General features: G+C 47.8%; 1 protein-coding gene, 1 long non-coding RNA gene and 1 pseudogene across 9 annotated transcripts in view; 2 read left to right on the top strand and 1 right to left on the bottom strand.

Annotated features, from left to right (window-relative positions):
- Bean1 (brain expressed, associated with NEDD4, 1) overlaps window positions 1-18,131 on the top strand; it is a 52,932-nt gene extending 34,801 nt beyond the window's left edge. For 5 of the 7 annotated variants that reach the window (XM_087594779.1, XM_087594777.1, NM_001434578.1 and 2 more), the window contains 3 exon segments: window positions 10,363-10,626; window positions 14,169-14,319; window positions 16,048-18,131. In XM_087594779.1, coding sequence (XP_087450905.1) covers window positions 14,207-14,319; window positions 16,048-16,387 — 453 coding nt within the window. In that variant the 5' untranslated portion in view covers window positions 10,363-10,626; window positions 14,169-14,206 and the 3' untranslated portion in view covers window positions 16,388-18,131. 7 annotated transcript variants of the gene reach the window in all.
- The window catches only part of LOC147998767 (uncharacterized), a 32,370-nt gene extending 7,722 nt beyond the window's left edge, over window positions 1-24,648 (bottom strand). The window contains exons 1-6 of one of the 2 annotated variants that reach the window (XR_015643716.1): window positions 24,410-24,648; window positions 23,751-23,944; window positions 22,148-22,985; window positions 20,760-20,921; window positions 19,854-19,961; window positions 188-353 (exon numbers count right to left, since the gene is read on the bottom strand). This is a non-coding gene — a long non-coding RNA (uncharacterized LOC147998767). The remainder of the gene's footprint in view (window positions 1-187; window positions 354-19,853; window positions 19,962-20,759; window positions 20,922-22,147; window positions 22,986-23,750; window positions 23,945-24,409) is intronic. The other variant, XR_015643717.1, reaches the window with a different exon arrangement.
- LOC147998768 (small ribosomal subunit protein uS10 pseudogene) lies at window positions 23,971-24,341 on the top strand (annotated as a pseudogene).
- Window positions 24,649-25,731: the final 1,083 nt, after the last annotated feature.

Raw genomic sequence — 25,731 nt, 5'->3', positions numbered from 1 at the left:
TGAGCAGCAAGTAGCTTATCCTCACCACACACACCCCCACCGTGGTCTGCGGTGACACTCCCGCTCTCCCCTGGAGTGCCCTGAGCTCTTCTAAGACCTAACTCCTCTGTGGTTTTGTCCCTGGTCCTCCTGCCTCTCATCTTGTTCTGCGTGCCACCCCTTATGTCCTCTCTGAGACATTTCTGACCTGTCAAGCCCTCTGGCATCCTCATATCAGTCTCTTGAAGCATCTACTCCATGGCTGGGTGTCAGCAAGTGAGCTGAGATGTTATTCAAGGCAGCAGGAGAGGAGATGTTAAAGAGTCCAAGTCAACAAGTTCTGTCCTCTGCACTTCCCTGCAGGAAGCTGGGACCTGCCAATAGGAAGTAGAGGAAGCTGACACCTGTACTATGTTCCCTCTATTCCTTCCACTGACTGCATGGCTACCCTGCCCACTTCTGTTATGAAGGGATGCCCTGCTGAGCCCAGACCTTCGCAGGGAAGTGCACCTGTGACAAATGCCTTAGGAATTTTTGTGACAGTCAGATCTACATCCTTGCTTCCTCCCCTTCTTTCTCTCACCAGAATCTCTGGGACAGTGGGCCTGGGAGGATGGTCCAAAAATGTTGACTCAGCATCCTGCTGTCATTGTGCCTTCTCCATATCCCTGAGGCTCAGATAGCTTAGGGCTAGAAAGAGTATTCTCTGTGCTCATTAAGACTCTTTGGCTGCCCAAATGCTGTACTCAGCATTAGATTTAGTAGCAGGGTCTGCTACAGTGTCCCTGACCTGCTTAAGTTCTCCATACTACTCCATAGCACTCAGGCTAACAGGGATCTTGAATCTCATTATCTCCCTTCATGGTTGTCAACCCCTCTCTTCCCTCTTAACCTCACCTATCCATCCTGCAGGGAGAACAATTATGGCAGACAGCAGGTCCAGAGAGGACTATGCCCAAAGTCACATAATAAATGAGTCTTAGAGACAGGATAGAACAAATACTGATCCCTTCCATTGTATCCTCTTTTCCCGATGTCTTGGTCTATTTGTTGCTGACAAACAAAATACCTGAAGTTGGCTAGTTTATAATTACTTTGGTTCACAGGCTTGAGGGTGTAGATGTATGACACTGGCGTTGGCTTCTACTAAAATCCTCGAGAGGAAGGGATGGAAGAATGGAGGGAGGGAGGAAGGGACAGAGAGGGGGGAAGAGAGAGTGGTCAACATTAATTCTCTCATAACAATCCTACAACCTACTCCCATAAGACCTAATTTGTTCCAAGACCAGTACCTTCAAGAGTAATGGTCCATGACCTGTCTCCCTTCCACTGAGCCCTGCCCTCTTGAAAATCACCTCCACTCACTACTGTGATTTGAGGTCCCAACTTCTGGAGCATAAAGTTCTGAAGGAAAATCCACAGGCAAAGTATAATGCTTTTCTGTACCTCACTGCTTCACGAACCAGGTAAGCCCTGGTTTACATCCCAGACCTACATGCACTTGGCATTTGATCCTAAGCCTGTTACTTCAGCCCCCAAAGTGAAGTGTCTTCATCTGTAAATGGGGTAACAGTGGTATCCACACAGATTATTTAAGACCTTCTGAACTATTATGAATCCCAGCTCATTCCTGGACCATCAACCCAGAAGCACCAGAACCTGGTTGACACACTAGTGGCCACCAGTGACACACTAGTGACACCACCTGAGCCCTGTGAGGCCTCAGAACCCCATCTGCATAATAGGAGATTACTAGGATGTCTCCAGAGCTTGTTCATAAGACAGGTTGATGGAGCCAAGAAAATCTCTGAAGTGTTAGGCTGTGGCTTCAAGTGCATCTGCCTAAGCCAGGGTCTGTGGTCTGCCCTGCATGGTGTGGGAGCATATGCTCAACATCCTGTATCACCAGATCCATGCTTAGATACAGCAGCCTCTTTACAAGTCTCCTTCCTCCCATCATGCCTCTGGCCTGTCTACCTCCCATTTTACAGCCCATAGTCACCCTTAAAACACTCTGACAATGCCACTGTTTGCCCACAGGCAAAGGACAGCCTCTTGGTTTGACTTTTAAGAGCCCCCATGGTGTCTTCCTGGCCACCCTCCATCAGTTTTCTCTGCAGCCTTCACTTCTTGTGATTCCTCACACGCCCTGACCCTCATCAGGGCCCCAAAGTTCTTGTGCAGTGCAATTTGCTAGACCAGTTTATCATGAACTGGTGATCTTCCCTAGATTTGAACTCCTTCCTCAAGATTTGACCTACAGTTGGGCATGATGTATATTCCTGTAATCTTGGTGCCTGGAAAGCTGAAACTGAATTGTGAGTTCCAAGCCAGCCTGGGCTACGTACAAAGACCCTATACATACATAGGGTCTCAAAACAGAAACAAAGTAAAATCAAACAAAAATTCCCACAAGGCCTGATGAACTCCCTTTGTTCATCGGCGATGTGCATACTCTGGCTTGCACGTATCTGTGGACCTTGTAATCAGACTTGGAGAGTTTGATGAATGATGGACAGGAAGAGGGGCCAATGCGTAAGAATGACAGAGAGCAGCTCCTTCATTCTCCTCTAGGCACACAGACCCCTGAGTCACTGATCACTCTTGGTGCCATTCATAGGCTCCTGGGCTTCCTGTCTGATCTAGCCCTGGGCAGAGGAGAGTAACAGACAGAAAGGCTGTGTGCCCATTCTCCAGTGACTCCAAACCAAGGCTTCTCAGATCACGGGTTCTCAGATCACAATCTGTCCCAAGCCCTTGCTCTATCCCTTTGACTAGCCCTGACCCTCTGCTTCCTTATCTTGTGTGGAAAGACACCTGCCTCTGGGGGTTTAAATGAGCTAAACCTCTGTGCAGAGAACGTGTCAACTGCCTGTTGTGTACCAAATGCTCATCTTGTTAAAGCTACAGTATGATCAGTAATTGCAAGTCCCACTCTGCAGTCCAGAATGTCTCCAGATGTTCTGGAATAAATCCAGAGGTAGAACACCCACAGAGCAGTGGCGCATGGCCCAGTCCTACGCAACTCCCCCTTCCACGTGTACCTGCTTGAGACACATGAGCTCCCACCTCTGGAAACTTGGTATCTCACCAGCAATGGTCTGCTAACTTGGCCTTAGTAAGCCTAGATCACAGCCTGACAACACAGAAAGTAGCCTGAAAGCCAGGCATCATTTTAAGAGAAATTTTCTTTTTGCAAGAAACCCTGGGCTCCCAGGATACAGCACCTGGTGTCCACAGACCTTCATCAAAATGTAGAGCAGGGGCTCTGGCTTCCCATTGGCTCTGATCCTTTTCTGTAGCGTTCTACAACATTGAGGAGATTCCTTAATCTCCCTGTGGCTGTTCCCTTACCTTTTCCCCAGGGATCCTATCACTGAATTAAATGAAATGATCTGGTAGAGCCACACTACTGTAGAGATAGCCACCACCTACTCTGAGGAATGGTGACATAGCAGGGAACCATGTACATGGTGAAGTGGTATGCACTTGGCCCTGGGTACCTTTGGAGAAGTTGCCTGGAAAAGAAGAAGACAAAGCTTCTTCCTCTGCCCTTGCCATAGCTGATGTAGGGGACAGAGAAGCAGGGGCTGGGGGGAGGGAGTTTGAAGGGGGACTGTCATGTTATTGCTCTGCAGTCAAATTTATCTTCTTGATAAAATGGTCCCGAGTTTGGAAATTGCCAGAGTTGCTCTCATAATTCAAAGCAGAGCCTCCTCTGTGGATGGTGGTGACTGGAAGATTAATTTCCCGGCCAGCCATGCAAGAGACACTGGTGCCAACTGGCTTCATCTACAGGCATGGAAGATGCCATCTTCCACCCAACTCATAATGAGCCTGGAGTCCACGGGCAAGGCAAGGCTCTCATTTCCTGCTGCAGCAGGTGGAGGGAGGGACATCTTCAAGGTTGCCCCATGGGGCTAGCACTGTCGGCAGTAAGTTCTGCACACTGAGTAAAGGAAACAGGGTATAGATGCACATGTGCAGTCACACACGCACACACACAAACATGCACACATACCCTTCTGTTTACAGTTTAGGCACCTGCCACCCTGACAGTGAGAGCTTTCTAGTATTGTGTACATCTCATTTAGATCATGCTATAACTATTGTGCTCCCAGCCGTCCCCACATCTAGGTTCAGAATGGGATAGCCTAGAGTCCCACTGGGAGCAAGACTCTTGCCCTAAGCTCCCTAGTAGTGCACACCCCCGCATGCCACAGTCCCTCCCCTTGACTCTGAAGTAAGAACAAGAGCATGGCCATTAGTTTGGATGGGACAGCATGGTGCATGTGTCACACAAAATAACTGATGGCCAAAAGCACCCATTCATGACCAGCTCTAGGCAGCTTAAGTCATTGCATGGAGTGCCCTGTTGAAAAGGATAGTAAGGCTGTCAAACAGGAAGGAGAATCATGATTGATTAGTAGTGCCTGTCACAGGCATAGACATGAAATAGTAGAAGGTATGCTACAGATTAGCCCTACGTTGAGGTCAGGTAGCACAACTTAAAATAATCCCTTTGGAACGGGGGTGCAGGCAAGTGCAGGGGAGTTTCACCTTTCATCTGTGTATCATGAAGAAAGACAGAAAACAATAGCTGACAGTAAAAATGAGAAGTTGGCACTTCATCTAAAATTCAAGCTGTTAAAGAGAGGAGAAACCGGATTCTAGCCTAATAGAAAACAGAGAGCCAACCAAGTCCACTGCAGTTTATTCAGTCATCCTGCAGATATTTAATGAGCATCTATTATGTGATGTTTGATCACGTGCTGCAGATCTAGTGAGTTAGGCAAGACAGATGGGAGGTCTGCGTTCAAGGGGCTAACAGACTAGTAAGGTAGGCAAGGAGCATGAAGACACAGAATCATAATGACTAAGTAAACACATGAGCTAGTGAGGCATTCAGAGACTGTAGTGGCATCATCTGGAGAAAGCACACACTGTATATTCTATAGTGTCAGGTAAAGTCAACCTGTTTTGTTTGGCCACCTCACTACATGAGTGACAATGGGTAGAGACTGCGTGTCGGCACGCACATCTCTAGTCAGAGCAGAAAGTGAGAGAGTCCACCAGAACCTCACAGGGAGGGTACATCTTAGTGACCTACAGACCTCCCGTGAAGCCCTGCCTCCCAAAGCATCCACAATTACCAAAACTACCACGGGACCTCTGAAATCAGTACTCTCTGAGGATGTGGCTTTTAAGAAAAAGTCTAAAGACTGAAAAAGAAGAAGCTGTATTCTGTGTTCTTTGGGGGCTATAATGGTATTGTTTTGAATATTAATTTTGCACAGACATGTTTTCCTGGTATATGCCTAGGGAATAGTGGCTGGGTCATCTGAGATTACATTTGGAAAGGACCAGAGTGCTTTCGGAAAACAGGCAATATCCTATGCATTCCCTTGAGCAGTCTAGAAGATGCTCCTTCTTCCCCAGTACTCGGTGTTATTGGTCCCACTGATTATAGCTATTTGAATCTCCGTATGTTTTCTTTGTTTGTTTTTTGTTGTTTTGGAGGGGTTGTTGTTATTTGTTTGTTTGTTTGCTTGCTTGTTTTCAAGACAGGGTCTCTAAGTTCAAATGTTCTATTGCTGTGAAGAGACACCATGGCCAAGGGAACTCATAAAGGAAACATTTAACTGGGGCTGGCTTACAGTTTCAGAGGTTTAGTTCATTATCATCATGGTAGGAAGCATGGTGGGATGCAGGCAGGCATGGTGCTAGAGAGGGAGCTCAGAGCTCTATTTCTAGATCTGCACGAGCAGGGCAGAGACAGACAGACAGACAGACAGACAGACAGACAGAGACAGAGACAGAGACACTGGACCTGGCTTGGGCATTTGAAAGCCCAAAGACACACTTTCCCCAAATCTACACCTACTCCAACAAGACCACACCTCCTAATCCCTGTCAAGTAGTATCACTCCCGAATGACCAAGCATTTAAATTTATGAGCCTATGGGGGTCATTCCTATTCGAACCACTACAGTCTCACTCTGTAGCTCTGGCTGTACTGGAGCTCACTATGTAGACCAGGCTAGCCTTAAACTCACTGAGATCTGCCAGCTTATGGCTCCTCAAGTGCTGGGATTAAAGGCATGTGCCACTATACCCAGCACATTTTCCTGTGTTTACTTGCCAGTTGTATTTTGGAGAAATGTCTATTCTGATCATGGTTTACCTCTAATGGTACAATCTTTAAATTACCAGGGTGGTGATAGCTCTTTATATATTCTAGACTCTCACATGCTCTGAGATATCTGACTCACGAACATTTCTCTCCCATTCTGCAGATTGTGTTGTCCAGTCCTTCGTAGTCCCATTTGGTACAAACAGGTTATAAATGTTATGTTTATCTGTTTTCCTTTGATCTCTCATGCTTTTGTTGTCGTATCCAAGAACTGTTCACCAAATCAGAAATCATGAAGTCAAGCAATGCATTTCACTAGCATTGTAGCAGGAGGCTTTGCTCTATAAATATTGGATTGTTTTGGTTTTTGTATCCAGGTAAACATGGCCTTACAAAATAAGTTGATAAACTTTCTCCTCTATACTAGTGTCTTTAAGAATTCTGTGAAAATTGGCATTATTTCATATACATATATATATTCATACTTATATAACAATTATACATATTAATTATTCTGTCTATACAGATGAAGTGTATTATGTCTGTTCATATGCTATACAACATCATCACTATCCTCTCCAGAACTTTTTTCTTCATTTTCCAAACTGAAAAATTTGTATCCATTGAAGTTATTTATTCTTTAAATGTTTGGTACAATCCACCAATGAAGCAGTCTCTTGCTGGATTGTTCTGGTGGAATTGTTTTTATTAGTCATTCAATTGCTTCACCAGTGATAAATCTGCTTAGAGGTTTTGATTTATCCCAGGTCTATTCACCCAGCTTTGAGTATTTCTAAAAGTTTGTTCATTTCATGCAAGATATCCAATTTGCTGGCATCTAATTGTTCACAGTTCTCCTTGAAACCGGTATTTCTGTAAGGTCTGTAGTAATGTTCCCTCTTTTGTTTCTGATTATAGTATTCTGAACCTTCTCCTTCCACCCTCCTTTACTTGATCTTTTTAGCTTAAGACTCATCTATTTTGTGCATCTTTAAGTCTTTTGAGTCTCTATTTCACAAATTTCTACTCTAATCTCTCTTCTTTCTTCTTACACAGACTCCAGTCTGCCCTTCTCTTTCCAGCATTCTCAGGGAGAAGCTATTCATTGATGTGCGGCCATATTTAAAAGTATATAGGCACCTGATGCTGTAAATGCCCCCTAGCCACTGCATTAGCATCATCGCACAGGGGTTCACTCAAACTCACCTTAATGTATGTTTGGATTTCCCCTATGCATTTCTCTCTGACTTGTTATTAATTTATTGGTGTGTTATGTAACTTCTACATATTTATTATTTTCACAAATTTCTTGATGTTAGTCCTTCTAATCTTCCTCGTAGTCAAAGAACATACTTTGTATAGTTTTGATCAGTTAGAATAAATTGTAGTTTATCTTACATCCTGGCATACAGCTCATTCGGGAAAGCATTCCACTGTGCTGGAGAAGAATGCGTGTTCTGTCAGGCAGAGTGTTGTGGGTGTATGTTCCGTCCAATTTGTTATAATTTTGTTCCTCTTGTATTTTCTGTTTTTCTCTGCTTAGTTGTTCATTTGTTGGTTGGTTATCTCATTAGTTAGTTTGTGGTTCACTATGTAACACAGGCTGGCTTTGGACTCATGATTCTCCTTTGCTGGGTTTATGATATGTGCCTCTACACCTGGCTTCTACCTAATTTTATAGAAAATGGAATAGTGAAGTTCCAGCCGTTGTTGTACTACGTCTATTCCCTCTATGTTTTTAGCCCCTGCTTATTGTATTTTGGAACTCTGTTGTTAGGTGAATATATGTTTATAACTTTTGTGGCTTCCTGAAAAATTAACCCTTTTATTATAAGAAGCCCCTTTTATTTCTAATGACTTTCTGTTTTAAAGTTTCTTTTTTCTTAGTGATTACAGACACTCAAGCAATCTTATAATTGTTTTCACAGTATATATTTTTTCCATTGCTTCACTCTTAATTCTGGTTCCCGAGTGAGATGCCTACAGACAGTTGCCCAGCCTGACAGACTCTGCCCCTTGGCCAGGCTGGTTAACAGGTCACATTCAGCATGACAGTTGATACAGCTGTGTTTACACATGCCATTTCACTTTTGTCTGTGTGTTTCATGTCTTCCATTTCTCCTTTTTGCTATAACTGAATCCTTTATAGTGTAATGTTTTGACTCCATTAAAAGATTTCCCACCATAGTCGGTGATTTTTCTAAGGCTTGTCATATACATCTTGCCACAGCTATCTCACATTTATACATTAATCCCAGTGAGAATTAAATTACTCACATTCTTACATAACTCAGTTCTATCTTCCCTTTCCTGTTGTTTTAATGCCCCTGCCAGCTTCTTCTCCATCTCCTCCTGACTTGTTTAGTGAGGGAACTACATCACAGAGAGCCTGCCTCAGTTACCTAATGGCACTTGAGCTATCTAACAGCTTTTAGTCTCAGTGTCTTCACACAAAGTGGGAAGATTTGGATGAAAATAACTTCTAAGAAGTGAGATCTAAGCACTGAGCCTACACATAGTAGGGCTTCTGAAAACTGGCCTGCATTTGCCCTCATAGAATCCCAAGAATCAATTTTCATCCACACTCTCTGTCAGAGTGTCAAGAAGTGTGAGCATGATTAAAGCATTTGTACCCAAGCTTGGAGCCTGCAGTTTCTTATGGGTTATTATGCCCAAAACCCATATAGATGCTGGGTGGGTTGTGAGGCCATATAATCCCAGCCTCAGAAGTTAGAGACAGAGAATCTCCAGTCAGCTGGCTACTGAAACCAACCCTACCGGTAATCTCTGAGTTTGACTGAGAGACCTTGCTTCAGTGAATGCAGTAGAAGAGTGATAGAGAATGATCCTCGACATCCTCAGGTTTCCACATGCATACACCTCCATGTTCACATGTGCTCACATGCATATATACATACAGAGAGAGGGGGGAGGGGTGGAGAAAGGGAGGGGCAAGAAAGAGAGAGAGAGAGAGAGAGAGAGAGAGAGAGAGAGAGAACACTCCAAAGAGAGGCATGCATACCTAGCAAGGACCATGGAATGCACATCCCACCAGGGGATCAGGCAGGGATAACAGTGACCTACCCACTACTGATGATGACCACTGAGCTGCAAAAGCCCCCATCGTGAGCCAACATGCTGCCAGACATGTTCAAGTCCAAGATAAACTCCCGAATTCTTTCTTTACCCACTTGTCCTTGTGTTCTGGGGCTTTTGAGGTGACTGAGTGGAATTTTTGAGGGAAGTGCTGGGAAGAGATTTGAAGAGAAAAGCAGCCACCGTTGAAAGGTGGATCAAGAGACCCTGACATAGAATGAAAAGCCTTTCTTTGGTTACCCAAGCAGATTTCCATTCACACTCTACTTGATTACCACCCAAGACAGAAGCCTCAATGCTTCAAAGCAACTTGAACCCTCCTCAGCACTCTCCCATCTGTTCTCAGGTCTGGAACCACTCACATCATATACACAGTAGGCACCTCTGATACACCCAGTCTGGTTGCTAGACACAAGGACACAAAGAGTTACCAAATGCAAGGCATGGATACAGTCCTAAGCAACAGGCATACCTACCATGGGCTGTGGGCAGACAAATGGAAACCCCTCTCAGAATGGGATCCAGACATGACCTACCTTCCCTCTTCCCATGTTTGCCATGCCCCTGATGTCCTATAAGTCTGAGAATCTGTGTCCCATGGTTGTCCAGAAGTTAGGAACACATACGTGTGATAAGGGATACTTGGACCACCACCCTCAGTGAGCTGGAGGAATTCGGTGGGACTCACCAATGAGCTATTCCTGAGCCTGGTCAGGTGCCTGTGGTTACTCTGGCTAACTTGACCCCTCCTTGAGACACTTGTCCCAAGTCCTTATACTCTTGCCTTCTGTACATCCCCATCCCCTTCCCAAGACTTCGGTAAAGATGTTTTAGGCATCTTGGTAAAAGAGAATCCTGGTCTAGAGATTCTTCGGTTTGAGCCTCAGTTCTGCCTTGAGCAGGTCCATTGTCCTGAGTTTTCCTGCCTATGAGGAGGCAGAGGAAATGAAGTAGGATAACCTACAACAGAAGCCCTTACAAGAACTTGGGTGGAGTCCTGCTTCTCTTTCCCACAGCAGGAACAACCAGGATGAAAAGAAGCCTGACCCTGACTATCCTCCATTTGTTTAGAGATAAATTAAACCCAGGACATCAGGTTTGAGATAAGGTGGCAGCCTAGAACCCAGCTGAGTGTCCTTTCTCTCTGTCCACAGTAGCACGATACAATCGTACCAGCTACTTCTACCCCACCACTTTCTCCGAGAGCTCTGAGCACAGCCACCTGCTGGTGTCTCCAGTGTTGGTGGCAAGCGCTGTCATAGGTGTGGTCATCACTCTCTCCTGCATTACCATCATTGTGGGAAGCATCAGAAGGGACAGACAGGCCCGGATCCAGAGACACCACCATCGTCATCGTCGCCACCATCACCACCACCGCCACCGCCGACGCCGACACCGAGAATACGAGCAGGACCACGGTGAGCTTTGAGTCATACAACTTCTGCCACTGGGAATGACTTAAGGAGTTGCCCAGAGGGTAGAATCTCTGCTGTGGGGTCAGGAAAGTATCCTGGTCTATAGGGAGAGTGCACAAGTGTTCAATATCATGTCCCACAGCATGAACAGGCCTGTGGTCTACCAAGAGAAGGATCTACAGAGGCTAAAAGCCAGACAGAAAGTGTGCCACATTCCTCAGCCCCTGCCACTGTTGGGTCATGCTGTGCTGATACTGGTCCAGATGGCATCTGGATGGATGGATGCAAGGATGGATGGATGGATGGATGGATGGATGGATGGACGCAAGATTGGATGGATGGATGGATGGATGGATGGATGGATGGATGGATGGATGGATACGTGGATGCATGGATTCATGGATGCATGGATATGGATGGATGGATAGATGGATGGATGGATGGATGGATGAATGGATGCAAGGATGGATGGATGGATGGATGGATGGATGGATGGATGGATGATGGATAGATGGATGCATGGATTCATGGATGCATGGAGATATGGATGGATGGAGAGATAGAGGGATTTGTGAGTAGGTAGGGCAGGTGGATGATAGGATGGATAGAAGATGGTTAGGTGGGTGGATGGGTAGAGAGATATGTGGATGGACAAATAGAAAGATGAGTGAGTAGAGAGATGAATAAGAATGAATGAGTAAAAGACAGAAGGCTGGGTGAGGTGGGTGATGGAGAAATGGGTAGATAGGTGGATGCTCCATTGAAGCGTAAGTATGTAGATGAGTAGATGGATGAACAAGGGATGGGTTATGGGTAGGTGGAGATATGGACGAGAGGAGAAATGAATGAGTAGAAGGATGGATGGGTGGGTGAATGAAGAGATGGAGAGACGGATTGGTGGGTGGAATAGGCCAATAGAGGGATAGCGCATAAAGGACTGAATGCATAGATCGGTGGATAGGCGGGCAGAGGGAATGGATGGATAAAAGGCATGACGGATGGATAGACAAATGGAGAAACAGATGAATGGGTATAGAGGATAGATATACAAGTGAATTGAGTCATACGCTTGAGTGAGATAGATGATCTGGGTGAGTTAATAGGAACTTGAGGTCCAGGTGGGAGTGGAGATAGGACGAGAACTTATACAGATAGATGAATGACTCAATGATGGAAGGTATAAGCAGTGAAAATATGAGCCCACAAAGAAAAATCATTGTGGGGGTTTCTTGTCATACATTGGTGGTTATTGGGGAGAGGGGGAACCAGTCCCAGGAGTGTCCGTCTGGTCAGAATGCATGGACTTTTATATGGCCACCTGACTCCATCTTATTCCTGGCAAGGACCACCCATGAAGCAGAATGGTTCCGTTCTGAGACAGTGTTACATGGCAGGAACAAGGCCCACAGGAGCATGCATGGGGTAGCCAGAGCCACTACCCAGACTAGAAACCACCTGCCCTATGAGAAAAGGGAGGCCTATCACTGTAGCTGACCTGCAGGGCCTTCCCCATTCAAGGCAGGAGGAGGAAACAGGAGAACTAGCAGTTAAGGGACCCCTGAAGCTAGCACCGAGGACTGGTGGGAAAGAGCACCTGCTGATTCCTGGAGCTTCCTCTGCATAATCTCATCATGCAAAATCCTCCTCCCAACAGTCTTGAGTGGCTAGCTGTGCTTCCACCTCTCAGTTTGCTGATCCAAACTTGAGCAGTTGAACAATGGTCCTGGGGTCACCCTCTTGCAAGAGATAGACTAGAGATGCGAGCCTTGAGTAGCTGACCTGGGTACACTCACCCCCTAACCCTAACCCTAACCCTAACCCTAACCCCTACACAGCCCTAAAGGGTCACCTATAGGCTTAGGGCTGGGTGCAGCAGACACTTGAATGCCAAAGGCCCTTTGGACCTAGATGTTGCTCCTCTGGAAGTCTAGAGAGAAACAAAAGGCCAAATCTTAGACAAGACTGAGAGCAGTGGCAATGGAAAACAGCCAGTTAGTGACATGCTCTCTGAGCCAGCTAGGACTAGAAAGAAAAGTCAGCAGGTTTGCATGGATAGAGAAGGAAGTTCAGCCAGCCCAGGCCCCAAGTTTCTGCAGGAGCCAAGCTTTCCCTAGCAGACAAGTCAAGGGTACATACAGCCCAGAGCAGGCTGGCATGACCTATGTTCCCACGAGGAGCCCAGGTACTACCTTAACTGTCTACTATCCTGGCAGACCCAACATATCCTTCCTGCCTTCCTGCTCCTCCCACTCAGCCCCTACTGCCCCACCCCCACTCCCACCCCTCCCACCCCCAAGCACCTCATGCTCTTCTAGCACCCACCCTTTTACACATGTGTTACCTCTGCCCAGCCATTGTTTTGAAGCTTCCCGGCTTCTCAAAGGCTGTTTACTTCCTTTGGGAGGTATCCCCAGCCCTCCTTATCCCTACCAGCAAAGTAAACCAGGATCCTCGCCTCCTGCCTCAGTCACAGGGGTGACACCCATGAGAGCAGGACCTGTGTGTAGTCCACCCCACCTGTACCCCAGAGGTTTTTCAGAGGCTATGGAAGGATTGACCTTGTGGTAAGTCTCAAATAGAACCAGGATGAGTTCTACAGTTCCCAAGCCAGGGGTAGCTCCAGCTTCCATTCTGCAAGTGGATCCCACCCTGTGGGAGCCCAGAGATCCTTCTGGGCGGTGCTACCAGTGCAGGACCCCAGCTCCAGTGCCCAGTGGCTCTAGCTAGCTTCTGTTGTTTTGTCTCATTCCCCCTGGCTCTCCTCTCTCACATCCTTCCAAGTTTCTATTTTTCAGCTGACACCTGAAGAGGAATAAACCTCATCTCCTTTTTCACAACCTGTTATTGGGTTTATTTTCTTCTAGTAGAAATGTAATGCGTATTCATTATAGAAAGACCTTTAAGATACAGGCGATATGGGGGATAAAATAAGGGTCGTGACCTGCCAGCCAGGCAGAGCCACCAATAATGAATAGTTATACCCATAATATTCTCATCTGAGAGTTTTCTTAATTCCCATGAATAACCCTGGAATTGGACCTGAAGATATGGTTCCTCATCCAGGTTCTTCCATGGATGGGAAAATTGTTGGGCCAAAAGTTAGGAGAGGTTTGTAGGAGACTAGGAATTGATCTCTGGAGTCACATGTGTGCTAAGCACACCTGTCTCTTCTCCCGAAGTCCTGTACTAGCATCCTGATGACATCTCCCGAGTCATTTCCATCCTCAGGGGGACTTGCTCAGTTGGAGAGAAGAGGGTATGACCAAGTTAACTTATCAAAGCTTAGCAGGTACCATCTAGTGCTATCACTACACTGGGCTAAACTGTCATCCACCCTGGAAGCTCCCAGTATAGGACCAGCCTAGTCTCCTCTCTGTGACCCCACTCCCAGAACTCTACAGGGCTCACATTCTGGTGGTGTTGTTTGGGATAGAAGCAGCTGAGTCCGGTAAGGGGATGGTCATGTGGGAATCTCCGAACCTTGAATAGACTATGGCTACTTTGCGGGAAATCCCTACCACAGCCTGTCCTTCTGTTCTCTGCAGCATCTGGAGGACACACACACAGCCACTCCAGCCACAGGATGCCCTACGCCTGTAGCCCTGCTGAGGACTGGCCCCCGCCCTTGGACATCAGCTCTGAGGGGGAAGTGGATGTCACCGTGCTCCGGGAGCTGTACCCAGATTCTCCACCAGGGTAAGGAGGCACCATGGTGGGGAGAACAGGGGTCCCCTGGATGAAAAGATCTCCCACCCAGGACAAGAACCTCAGCTCCCCATGTATAAATACAAAAGGATTCCAGTTGGCTTGGCCACGGCCTCTTCCCTCCAACCAAGCAAGTCCCTTTGAGGATAGACATGACTTGGGAGACACCACGGACACCAGCTTCCTTCTTCAGCTTGATGGGTGATGGGGAGAGAAACCTTGTCATTTTGCTGTGGTCTCACGACAATTTTCCTGAGCCCCAGTAAGTTCCTTAAGGGATCTCCCTGGGGACAAGAATAGTGGGGTGTTTAGGATCATGACTATGGAACCGGTATTCATTCAGGGAGGAAAATATGCTGAGTGTCTGTGCATGACACCAGGAACCACACCCAACCCAAGATCAGTCTTTCTCATACATTGTGGTTGTAGCCACAGAGTTCCCCAGACTTGGCTAGCCCCTGTCATTGGTTGGGTCTCCATTGTGTGCTGTGCAATCAGCCTGCCTTTCCAGTCCTCACCCTGGCCTCTGCATTGTTTTAAGTCCTGTCCTTCCTTCTCACAGTCAGTCCCAAGCCTGACCTGCTGCACACTCTAGCTGTAAGCCCGTCTAGGTCCTGATCTCAGTTGGCCCAGACAGGATGGACTCTCAGCAGTCCACTCCCATCTGATGTGAGCCTAGATAGCTCTGACTCACAGAGAGCCCCACCTCCTCCCAGACTCTATCCCCCCATACCTTTGCATCCATCGAAGTAGCACCTGTTGACCCTGTCCTTTAGATGAACCACAAGGACAGAGGGGTACCCACTAGAGTTCAATTCCTTCCCCGTTCAGGCTAAACCAGCTGGGCTCCCAGGGGAACAGGGAGATTGGCATGTCCTCAGGGCACACCTTCTGGAGCTCTGAGATTCTGGTCCACTCAGTACTACCCACAGTGCCTTCTTAGCACCAAGAAAAATCCAGTTAATTGACCCATCCTACTTTACACAAGGAAAGAAATCATAGTGCCTGCGAAGGAGGAGTAAAATCCACTGTGTCAGGAGACACAAGGGCAGTGGCCAGGACAATGGAAGAATACAGAAGGAAGCGTGCTAAACACTAGGCCTCTGCCCTTTGTGTGTGGCATCTAGATCTCCAGATTTCAAAAGCCATTCATTAGGATGGAAATCATGGCTAGCCTTCGCTGGGGCACTGGACCCTGTGTAGTTACAGTGCCTTCTTAACCATTTGGGTTCTCCCAGACCCTGGTCCTGGTAAATATGTCATTTCCCTCCCACCAGAGGCTCTGGGAGGAGCAGAAGATGCTTGTAGCCCTACAGCTATGGTTTCAGGGGCCCCAGTGACTCCTTCCTCCTTCCTAAATCTAGAAAACAGCAGTGGAGACATCTCAGGGGGTCCTACTGGGCCCATTCACCATGCCCAGGCTGGGACTCCTCCCTAGACAGGAGCTGCTCTTGCTCTGGGGAATCTAAACCCTAGAGAGAGAGGCAGGGGTGTAAGGACTTGCTCAGGTTCACATTGGATATGAGAGTAAAGTCTAACCCAGCTAAGGGTGTCAGACTGCCCTCCCTGGGGACCAGAAGGTCTCATGGGAGCCAGCATATGTGAGGCTGGCTCTATTTCACAATGAGAGCAGCTCCTCACCACACAGACTATAGACTCTTCCACCTGCCCTAAGGCCTTGGAACCTCTAACCCCTGAGTGGAAACTCTTCTGTCATAGCTATGAGGAGTGTGTGGGACCAGGAGCCACTCAGCTGTATGTCCCCACGGATGCACCACCACCCTACTCGATGACAGATTCCTGCCTCATGCTGAATGGCGCCCTTGACTCAAACAGCAGCCACAGCCACAGCTACCATCAGCAAGAGCAGAGGACCCAGGGCCAGAGTGGCCTCCACACTGTCTCCATGGACACGCTGCCACCTTATGAAGCCGTGTGTGGAGGAGGCTCTCCATCTGACCTGCTGCCATTGCCGGGACCAGAACCACGGCCAAGTAACTCCCAGGGCTCACTCACCCCAACCCAGGCTCCAACCCCCAGCCCTGAAAGGATTGTGTGAGTGACCGAGTCCATGCGTCCCACTGGTCGGTCATTCCAGGCTACCCTGTCTCCTCCAGGCACACAGGTGCACACACAACTCATGCACATGCATATAAATGACCACAAATATATACTGACATCCCACACATATGTAGACACCTGTATATGCACAGGTCCCACTACCACACAAACTCACCTGGGAAGGTTTTCTTTAGATGAAGCGTTCCCTACCTGGTATCTCTTCCTCCCCAGCCTGGTGCCTGGTGGTAGTGCCTCTCTGAACAGTGCTGGGTAGAGGTGAGAGGAAGCCCTACTTTCTACCCTCTCCCCAGCCTCCTCTAGGCTGTGGCTACAATCTGATTCTCCTGAAGAGACTGCTTGGTCAGCTTCCTACCATAACATCTACCCCAGGGCTTATCCTACTGGGAGCTGAGACAGGTCCCAATGAGGTCCCACTGTGCACTGTGCCTATCCCTCAACTCCAGGGCAGAAGAGCCACAACATCACCATCCTGCCACTTACAAGGTGGAGAAAGACAGGTCTGGTAGCTTAGGCATGACCTGGAGGTCCTCACAGCCCATTTAGCCTGTCTCAATGTCCTCAGTTTGGCGGTGCTAGTGGGGTTAGCTCAGACACCCACCCTAAGTTTCAGGGGGAGACAGGCCCTTGGGCATGTGTCATGGAGGAGTATCACAGCTCTTATGTCTGTGCCACGAGAGCTCAAGGAAAACAAGGTACGGGTGCCCCCCACCCCCATGCTGCCTAGACACTACTCAGAGGAGGCATACAAGAGCCCACTGCTCAGTAAGTGCCCAGCCAGTGCTGGCAGCCTGAGTCTAAGAGGTCTCAAGCCAGTGCTGTCAGCCAGGGTGGCAACTCACAACTGGGAACTGAGTTGATGAGTTCTGGCCTTGCCTCTCTGGGACATATGCAGAGACAAAACAAACAAACAAAAAACCACAAATGTACCCCACAAAAAACTCCATGTCACTATGAGAAGACCAGTGTCTCCTGCCAACATCCCATCGTGGAAGCAAGTGTGTGGAGACAACCAGTTGGAGAAAGGCTCAGATATTAGCCTGTGAGCTCCAGCAGTCTCCGTCAAAGACAAGGTGACAAGGTGATCTTTGAAGACCCAGCTTGCCAAAGCTAAGCACCTTTGAGGAGTATTCTGTCAGCAGTGCCGCTGACCTCCTGCCTCCCCGACTCCCACCTCTGTCAGTCATCCCAAAGCAGCAGACTTATCCCTACCGATCCCCCTCCCACATTCAATTCCTCCAATGAAGGGCTAAGAAAATTCAGCAATCCCTTTCCTAAGCAGAGGGGTGGCAAGGATGGCTATTTTGATTTTTATTTTATATAGAAATAGCATTTATTCTGATGTAGAGCCGAAAGGGCCCCAGCCCACAGGTTCTGTAGCATCTTGCGAGCAGCACCCTGGATTCACAGGCCTTGGGGGAGGGAACCTTGTTTACAAGCACTTCTGCCCACCTTTGTGGTGTTCTGCTTTCTAGGCAAAAAAATGTCTGTCTGTTGTACTGTACAGCCTTTAAAATGCACCCCAGAGATGAGACTCTTAAGAAACACAGCCTGTTTCTAGAGCTCTGGAAAGTGGCAGGGGACAAAAAAATCCCTGCCTACTCAACATGTTGGAGGGATCTACAAAACAGCTTTTCTCCTTCCTAGATGAGGCTGAATAAGCAACAATGTATCTTTCCTGTACTCAAAATAAATGCTCATTATCAACAAAGATATAGAAAGAAGTAATGCCTTCGAGGAGTGAGTGTATGGGCGCCCTGGGGGTTCCTGGTCCTGCAAATTCAGAGAAAGCTCTGAACAAGCGGTCTGAGTCTGCCTCTGACCTTTGACACGCCCAGCTGGCTGCTCCTCAAGTTTGCGCCAAGTGGCGCTCTTGCAGGGAGGGGTGTGTCTGCACAATCTCAGGATTTCCTTTTTGTTTCTCTGCTTGTATTTGGGTTTTTGAAACAAGATGTTGCTCTGTAGTCCAGCTGGCAATCCTCCCGTCTCTGCCCCCCTAGTTCCTGGAGACCCCTATTAGACTGGCTGGCCACCCAAGTCCTCCAAACCTCCTGTGTCCACCTCCCAGCCCATGCTACTGCACCTGGACTTTTATGTCTTACTGGGGATCTGAACTCAGATCGCCCTGCTTGCACGGCAGGCACTTTACCTTCTAAGCCATCTCCCAGTCCCCTTCTCATGAAACATGGTGCCACTTCTGAGACCTGTCTGATGCAAGCAAGATAGGATGAGCCACCAATTTCAGATCTTGACTCCACATACACAAGGTACTACCTTTGGCCTTCAGTCCTCCAAAGCCTTCTCCTTTTGAGGAAAATAGATAGGAACAAGCTCCTTGCTCCCTTCTGCAGAAACACTCGTCTTTCCTATTGCCCTTCAGAGGGAGGCTTTGCCTGGTCACCCCTTTTACACAGAGACTGTCTTTCTCGGATATGTTTTCCTTCAGCTAGCATAGAGAACCCCAAAATCACACCCTAAAATTGGGGCATGAGCCTGAACAAGGTGAGGCAGATGGGGGTGTTGGGGTATTATGAGACAGGGACCCACAGGTTCCTTCTGAAAATCCCATTTCCCTGCTGGCAAAATGTAGGCTTGCTGTCCAGCACCGGCCACACTCAAGCACACACTGCCACCTGGTGGCTCTCTGCTGCCGCTGCGCATTTGTCACAGACCCCGCCCTCGGAGGAGGAGGAAATCCGGTTTACTTTAAAGCCCACTGCTGCCTAGGCTTTTAAAGGACACTCACAGCTGTATGCTGAGCCTGAACTGACATCTGGATCCTGGGCTTGTCTTTATACCGCTGATTTTCTAGAGGAGACTCTCTCCCTGGGTCTCATTTTCTGACAATTCCTGTTGGCTCTGTTCCCCTCTCTATGCAAAAACACGTGCCCCTCTGTTCTATTTGCTAATATGTTCCTCTGTGAGGTTCTTCCTCCTTTACGGTGATGGTGTCTGTCCAGCCACATGCTGACCCCCACCGGGACCACCTACACTGATACTCATTCTAAAGACTAAACCCCTGGAACTATCAGCCTCTTGGTTCTCCCTGTCTCTTCTATCTACATACTCCTTGGGCTGTGCGAATCATGCTCAAGGCTCTGCACATTCCGACGAGGAGTCTGAGTCCTCCCTTTGCCAGGGACAGGGCCCAAGGAGAACAGCTGGGCGCCTGGAATCCCTAAAAGATAGCATGTGATGGTTTATCACTCGGATGCTATGCCAGGAGGAAGCGGGACCAGCCCCTGGAACACAGCCATACTATCAAAAGTACTGGTCAGGGAAATAGCCTCAGGGGAATGGAAGGCAAGGGGAAAGAGGGATGAAGAAAGCTTGGGAGAATACGGGCCACCGAATTCTCCCATTGGCAACCCAAGAGATGGGGCACACCATGCCTTGAAGGCCTCAAAGTCAGGCTTCTGAATGTGACAGGTCTGTGTCACTCATACCTGGCTCTTGGCAGCGCTGTTTGGAGGCTGCCCTTTATGGAGTGAGTGTTGATTCCTGCCATGCAGGCTCTTCTGATCAGAGGAGGACTTCATACCCGGAAGCCACAGCTGTTGGCAGACAAAGCCATAACGTGACTGAATCATTATGGATGGACACAGAAAGTCCCAAGCTTTGGATAGCAACCAAAGGCCTCTGCCACAGCTGAGCACCAGGCCTCACCAAAGCAAAGGCAGAAAGAACAAGAGACTAGTGAGGCAACAGCAGTCCGTGGCCACCATGGGCAACATTCACCATCGCCAGGTTAAGCCTGTGTTCATATTCAAACCACATGCGTATACGCAGCACCATTGCATAACTCCCTCCTCCTTCCTACACATTTACTCAGACAGCCTATGTGCCCACACCAGGACCCTTTGCATGCAGGGTTCCCATCTGCACACCCAGGAACAGCTCACACTCATGCTCAGCTGCTCCTGTCTGCATCCTCTGACACTAGCATGGTTGTCTAAGGACTGGATATGAGTAGAAGACTACAGCTTTATCAGCAGAGGGAGAAGATCCATTGTCCTGGGTTCTGTTCTGCTTAGCTACATGGTATCTCCTAAGCCCAAGCTCTCTGGTGCCCAGAAGCCCTTGTCTAGCCAAAGCCTAGTCAGGCTGCGCTTGGAGACTAGGTATACCTTTGACCACTGGGCTATAGCACAGATGTGTCCACTCAGCACACCTATAAGACATTCCAAGGTTATAGTCTCTGCCACAAAACTTTCGCCCTCGTCAGCATGAGTACTAGAGGCCTGGGGAGGACTATAGGGTTGGTTTCTATTAAAATGGAGAGCTTGACCCTCCATCACCCAACCATCACCCTCCACTTCGCTCAGTTGCAAAAGGCAAGAAAGAATACTTACCGGTTCGTGTGACTAAACTCATGCATGGCTAGATCCAGGAAGTCCAAGGGCATGGATTGATGGACTGTCTGTACTGGCTGGTCTTGTGTGTCAACTTGACACAAGCTGGAGTTATCACAGAGAAAGGGGCCTCCCTTGAGGAAATGCCTCCATGAGATCCAGCTGTAAAGCATTTTCTCAATTAGGGATCAAGGATGGGAGGGCCCATTATGGGTGGTGGCATCCTTAGGCTGGTGGTCCTGGGTTCTATAAGAAAGCAAGCGGAGCATGCCAGGGGAAGAAAGCCAGTAAGCAGCACTCCTCCATGGCCTCTGCATCAGCTCCTGCTTCCTGACCTGCTTGAGTTCCAGTCCTGACCTCCTTTAGTGATGAACAACAATGTGGACATGTAAGCTAAACAATCCCTTTCCTCCCCAGCTTGCTTTTTGGTCATGATGTCTGTGCAGGAATAGAAACCCTGACTAAGACTCCGGACTCTGACCACCACATTGCCTCCATTCTCCCACTGGTAAAACGACAGTAAATGTCCCATGTCTGACTTGGTTGGTTTCTGACCCAGAATGAAGAGATGCTCTCTCTGGCAGAAAGCAAATATCAGATCTCCCAGGAATCTGATTGGACTGTACAGGACTCCCTGAAGTCTCTAAGGGGCTGTGGTTGGGGACAGAACAAGGGGGTCTCTGATTACCTCTGTCCTGAGAGCATGTGCCACTCTGGGGATAGTAAACCAAATACTTGATCCTAGGATGGGGTTTCCAAAAGAGGAAGAGACAAAGAGGACTGTATACTCACAGATATGAGATTCTAACCTGTTTCCTCTTCCCTCCCCATCATCCTACCCGCCATGCCCAAACCACCACACTCTCCTCTCCTTGTGTCTCTCCATCATGCCATACCCATCCTGGCTGTACTCATCAACCATCCATCTCAGTGATCACCAACCATAGGTGGATGGTGACCACATGGTGATTATAGATGTCCAGGAAGGCAAGGGAATGATTGCTGACCAAGACCCATAGCAGATGAAGTCAGAATTGGCCTCCAGCTAGTGTGGACTCACTGCACAACATCTTGAATCCATCTTGACTTTTATCTCCCTGGTACAGGGAGGGGGACACTGTGCCCAGAAAATCCCAGCTCCAAAGTCCATTGTGCCTAGCTGCAGACCCCGTCCTAAAGCCGTTGACAGGACCCTCACAAGAAATGCAGTCACCCTGTTTTCATACAGCTTTGCTTCTGATGAAAGACATAAATTTGGCCAAAGTCTAAGGTGTGGATCTGTGACCTCACATAGGGCCTTAGACTACAGCCCAGGGATTTGTCGCCTCCCTCAGAACTATTCCAGCCTCTCTGTTCCTGGATTGTTCCTGAGTATTTGAGCTGTCTACCTGAGACTGGACGTTCAGGGTCAAGGCTGGTTATTCTCCAAGGGGTGGTCCAGCAGAGAGCTCAACAGGAGTGAGGGAGGTTTGGAATAGAGAACATGTAACAACATATGGTTCTATTCTGACAGAAAACAGCCCTTTCCCTGGTGTTATACCTGAGCTTGATGACAGTGCAGTGCTAAGTCTCATACCTGGGACCCTCTGCCCAGGATGCACCCTTAACTGGATCCCCCTCCTTTATAAGCCCAAGTTCATAGGTTAGTGGGGGGGGTGAGTATCTTATCTTAGGGCCTGCTGAAAGTGAAGGTTCTCCAGTCTACTGAGACCAAAGAAGTCCTTGAATAGCCCTTTTCCAACCCCCATACTAATCCTCATTGCTCTCCTGAGGCTAAGTGCTTGGGCAGCTAGTGAAAGCAGTTTGTCTCTGAGCCCATCACTCTCTTGAAGGCCCAGAATGTATAACTGGGTCTCTGAACACCAAATATACCAGACTTCAGCAGGTGAAATGTGGAGGCAGGCATCAGGTCAGAAAGCTGCCATGGAGAAGCAGGACAGGTTCAAACATGTGAGGACAGAGGGGAGACTTCAGCAGCCATGCTCAGTGTTTTCTCTCTAGAATCCCTTTGAGAATTAGAAGTGAGTGGCTCTTAGGCTGATGGGTTTCAAGTGCTGGGGACTAAAATGTCTAGATCTGGGGAGATGGTTAACTTAATGAGAAACCCAAAGCAAACAGAATAATCCCACAAGAAGGAGGAAACTGAGTCTGCCAGTTTTGTGAGGTCTGGGCTAGTAGAAAAGGAATCCACTCCAGCTTCTCTTCAAGGAACAAGTCTGCCCACAGCTGCAGAATCAAAGAAAGAGATTGGTGATTATCAGGTATCAGGTAAGATACCTGAGTGCATGTCAGCACTCAGGAGATAGAAGTCAAAGAATCAGATCAAAATCAGGCTCAGCTCCATACTGGGTTTGAGGGGCAGCCTTAGTGACATGAAATCCTGCCTCAAAAAAAGCAGGGGGGGGGGGGCTGAGACTCATTTTACATCGCCTCGCACACAGACACACTTCTTGGTCAAGTGCCTTAGTCAGGGTTTCTGTTGCTGTGATGAAACACCATGACCAGAAAGCAACTTGGAGAGAGGGTTTATTTGCCTTACACTTCCACTTGCCCTTCTCAGCTCAAGGAAGTCGGGACACAGGGTAGGATCCTGGAGGCAGGAGCTGATGGACGGATGCTGCTCACTGGTTTGTTTCATGTGACTTGCTCAACCTGCTTTCTTATAGAACACAGGGCCACCGGGCCAAGGATGGCACTGGACTGGACCCTACCCCATTGATCACTAACTGAGAAAATGCCTTACAGTTGGATCTCATGGAGGCATTTCCTCAAGGGGGGCTCCTTTCTCTGTGATGGTTCTAGCTTGTGTCAAATTGACACACAAAGCCAGCCCATACAGCCAAGGACCTAGAGTCTTGTCTCTCCCCATCTAGAAGCCTTCCATTCTCAACTAATAAGTTTCACAATATTGGACAGGAATGACTTTGAATATCAGCTAGACTTGGGATGATATACCAAAGAAGAACTCCCCTCCCATGCAAAAATGCTTACATTTTAATCCCAGAACCTGTGAAGCTGCTGCCTTTCTTACTGATGGTCAGAGCTGTCAGGGTTGCAGCAGGTATTTCTAGGTTTTGGCCTTTTATCCAAAGAATTGAAAATAAGGGCTGAGCTCTCTGAGAGTGGTGCACGCTGTGGAGCGCTGTACAGTCTGCTCCATCCTGACTCACCGCTGTTCACTCCTGCTGAAGAGTAAGTCTGTCAGGAAGCCATGCCTCTGCCATGGCATTTAAAGATTACGGGAAAGAAGCCCTTGGAGCCTGAGGAGGCTGGCAGTTCACTGAATTTGAGTCATGCTCACCACCTACAATGTGAAGTCGCTGGAGATTTGTGCAGATTTGATCAAAGGCGCAAAGGAAAAGAATCTGAATGTGAAAAGGCTGATGTGCATGCATACCGAGACATTGAGAATCACTACCAGAAAAAACACCTTGTGGTGAAGATCCCAAGCGAAATCTTTTCCAAATGAGGATCTGCAAGCTATTCAATGGTTTACACTGTCCTTCTGAGATTATTAAGCAGATTACTTCCACCTATATTGAGCCAGAAGTGGAGGATGAAGTCACCATTGCAGATGTCTAACTGTTTAAATAAATTAACATGATGTTAAAAAAGAAGAGCTCACACCAATTTGTGTAAATGTAACTTACCAGATATAATTGTCGTCTCAGAGACTTACTGCTGAATAGGTTCACCTTTCTAGTTCTTTGTGAACTCCAGCTGGCTGGTTCAACACAGCTGTTCTGACTCCAACTCCTCTCCAAACTGACTGATTAGAACTGGCTTCTATCAGCATCTGACTGAATTGCTCTGCTTGGCCTCAGAACTTATGCAATCTGTTCTAATCTTCTGATTACTTCTCATTCCCTGGCTCGTTCTGTCTTCACCTTCCACATATCTCAGTAAAACTGCCCAGGGAAGTCTGCCCCACCCCTCTCTTTCTGTGCTGCTCTCTTACATCACCGCTCTTGCCTTCCCTCTCCTCATGAGAGTTGATATCCTGTCAAATCTCTCATTTGTCACACTGCCACTCAATTAGACATCACTTTCAAGCATGGGTGCTTCCTTCTACAAACTAACCTTACCTACATTGTTTGGGATTTAAAGTGTATACTAAAGGCATGTCTGTATTACTGCCAGAGCTGTTAGAAGTGTGTGTCATGTCAGCATTTCAGCTGAACCACACAGACCATAGCCAAGTAACTCTAATCGGGGGAAGTGGTGACAGATTGGAGAGGAACACACTGTCAAGACTGGCATAGGTGAGGATACTCAAGGCTCCAATTATGGTTCCCAAGAGAATGAATGGTATGTTACTAAGAGGTGGAGCGAAGGTGGTTCTCTGTTTTGATTGACAGCTTTGGACATCTAATCATCTTTCTTCTGTGCATACCCTTTCCAACAATGCATCTGACTTTCATCATACAGACACTCTGCTATGCATAGAGACATAAGATGGTAAAAATAGAAGATTATGCCTACAAACTTAATCCAGGGTACGGTTTTGCCTTATCCTGCATGTTTACCCGAGACCACGTGAGGCCACATCGGCCTTTCTAATCTTCATACCTAGACACACTGGGGGTATATTTAAATAGAAATCATCTGATTGTTGTTGGGGAAGAGAAACTTACCCCATTGTTTCAAAGAGTGAATGTGCAACCTGACAGAGGTAGTGAGCCAATGTTGCTAGGTTACCTGGTTAGGAGGGGGAGTGTGTGCACAATATGTGCATGTAAAGGAGCTAGGACTGCCTGTTATTAATAGAAGAGGGAGCTGTACCTAGCCTAACCCAGAAGAGCCCCCAAGTTACTGAACTATCCCTTGACTGCCTGCCTCACCTTACCTGGCAAAGGAGCTTTGAAAAATATACAGTGAGCCCAGATCCAATCCCTGGCACCCACATCCAGCAGCTCACAACCACGGTGACTACAGCTCCAGGGCATCCAGGACCCTATTCTGGACTCCATAT

Source organism: Rattus norvegicus, chromosome 19 (genome assembly GCF_021556685.1).
Source record: "Rattus norvegicus strain SHRSP/BbbUtx chromosome 19, alternate assembly SHRSP_T2T, whole genome shotgun sequence".
Lineage (NCBI taxonomy): Eukaryota > Metazoa > Chordata > Mammalia > Rodentia > Muridae > Rattus > Rattus norvegicus.
The sequence above is the reverse complement of the archived record's forward strand: the minus strand, read 5'-3'. Positions and strand labels throughout refer to the sequence as shown.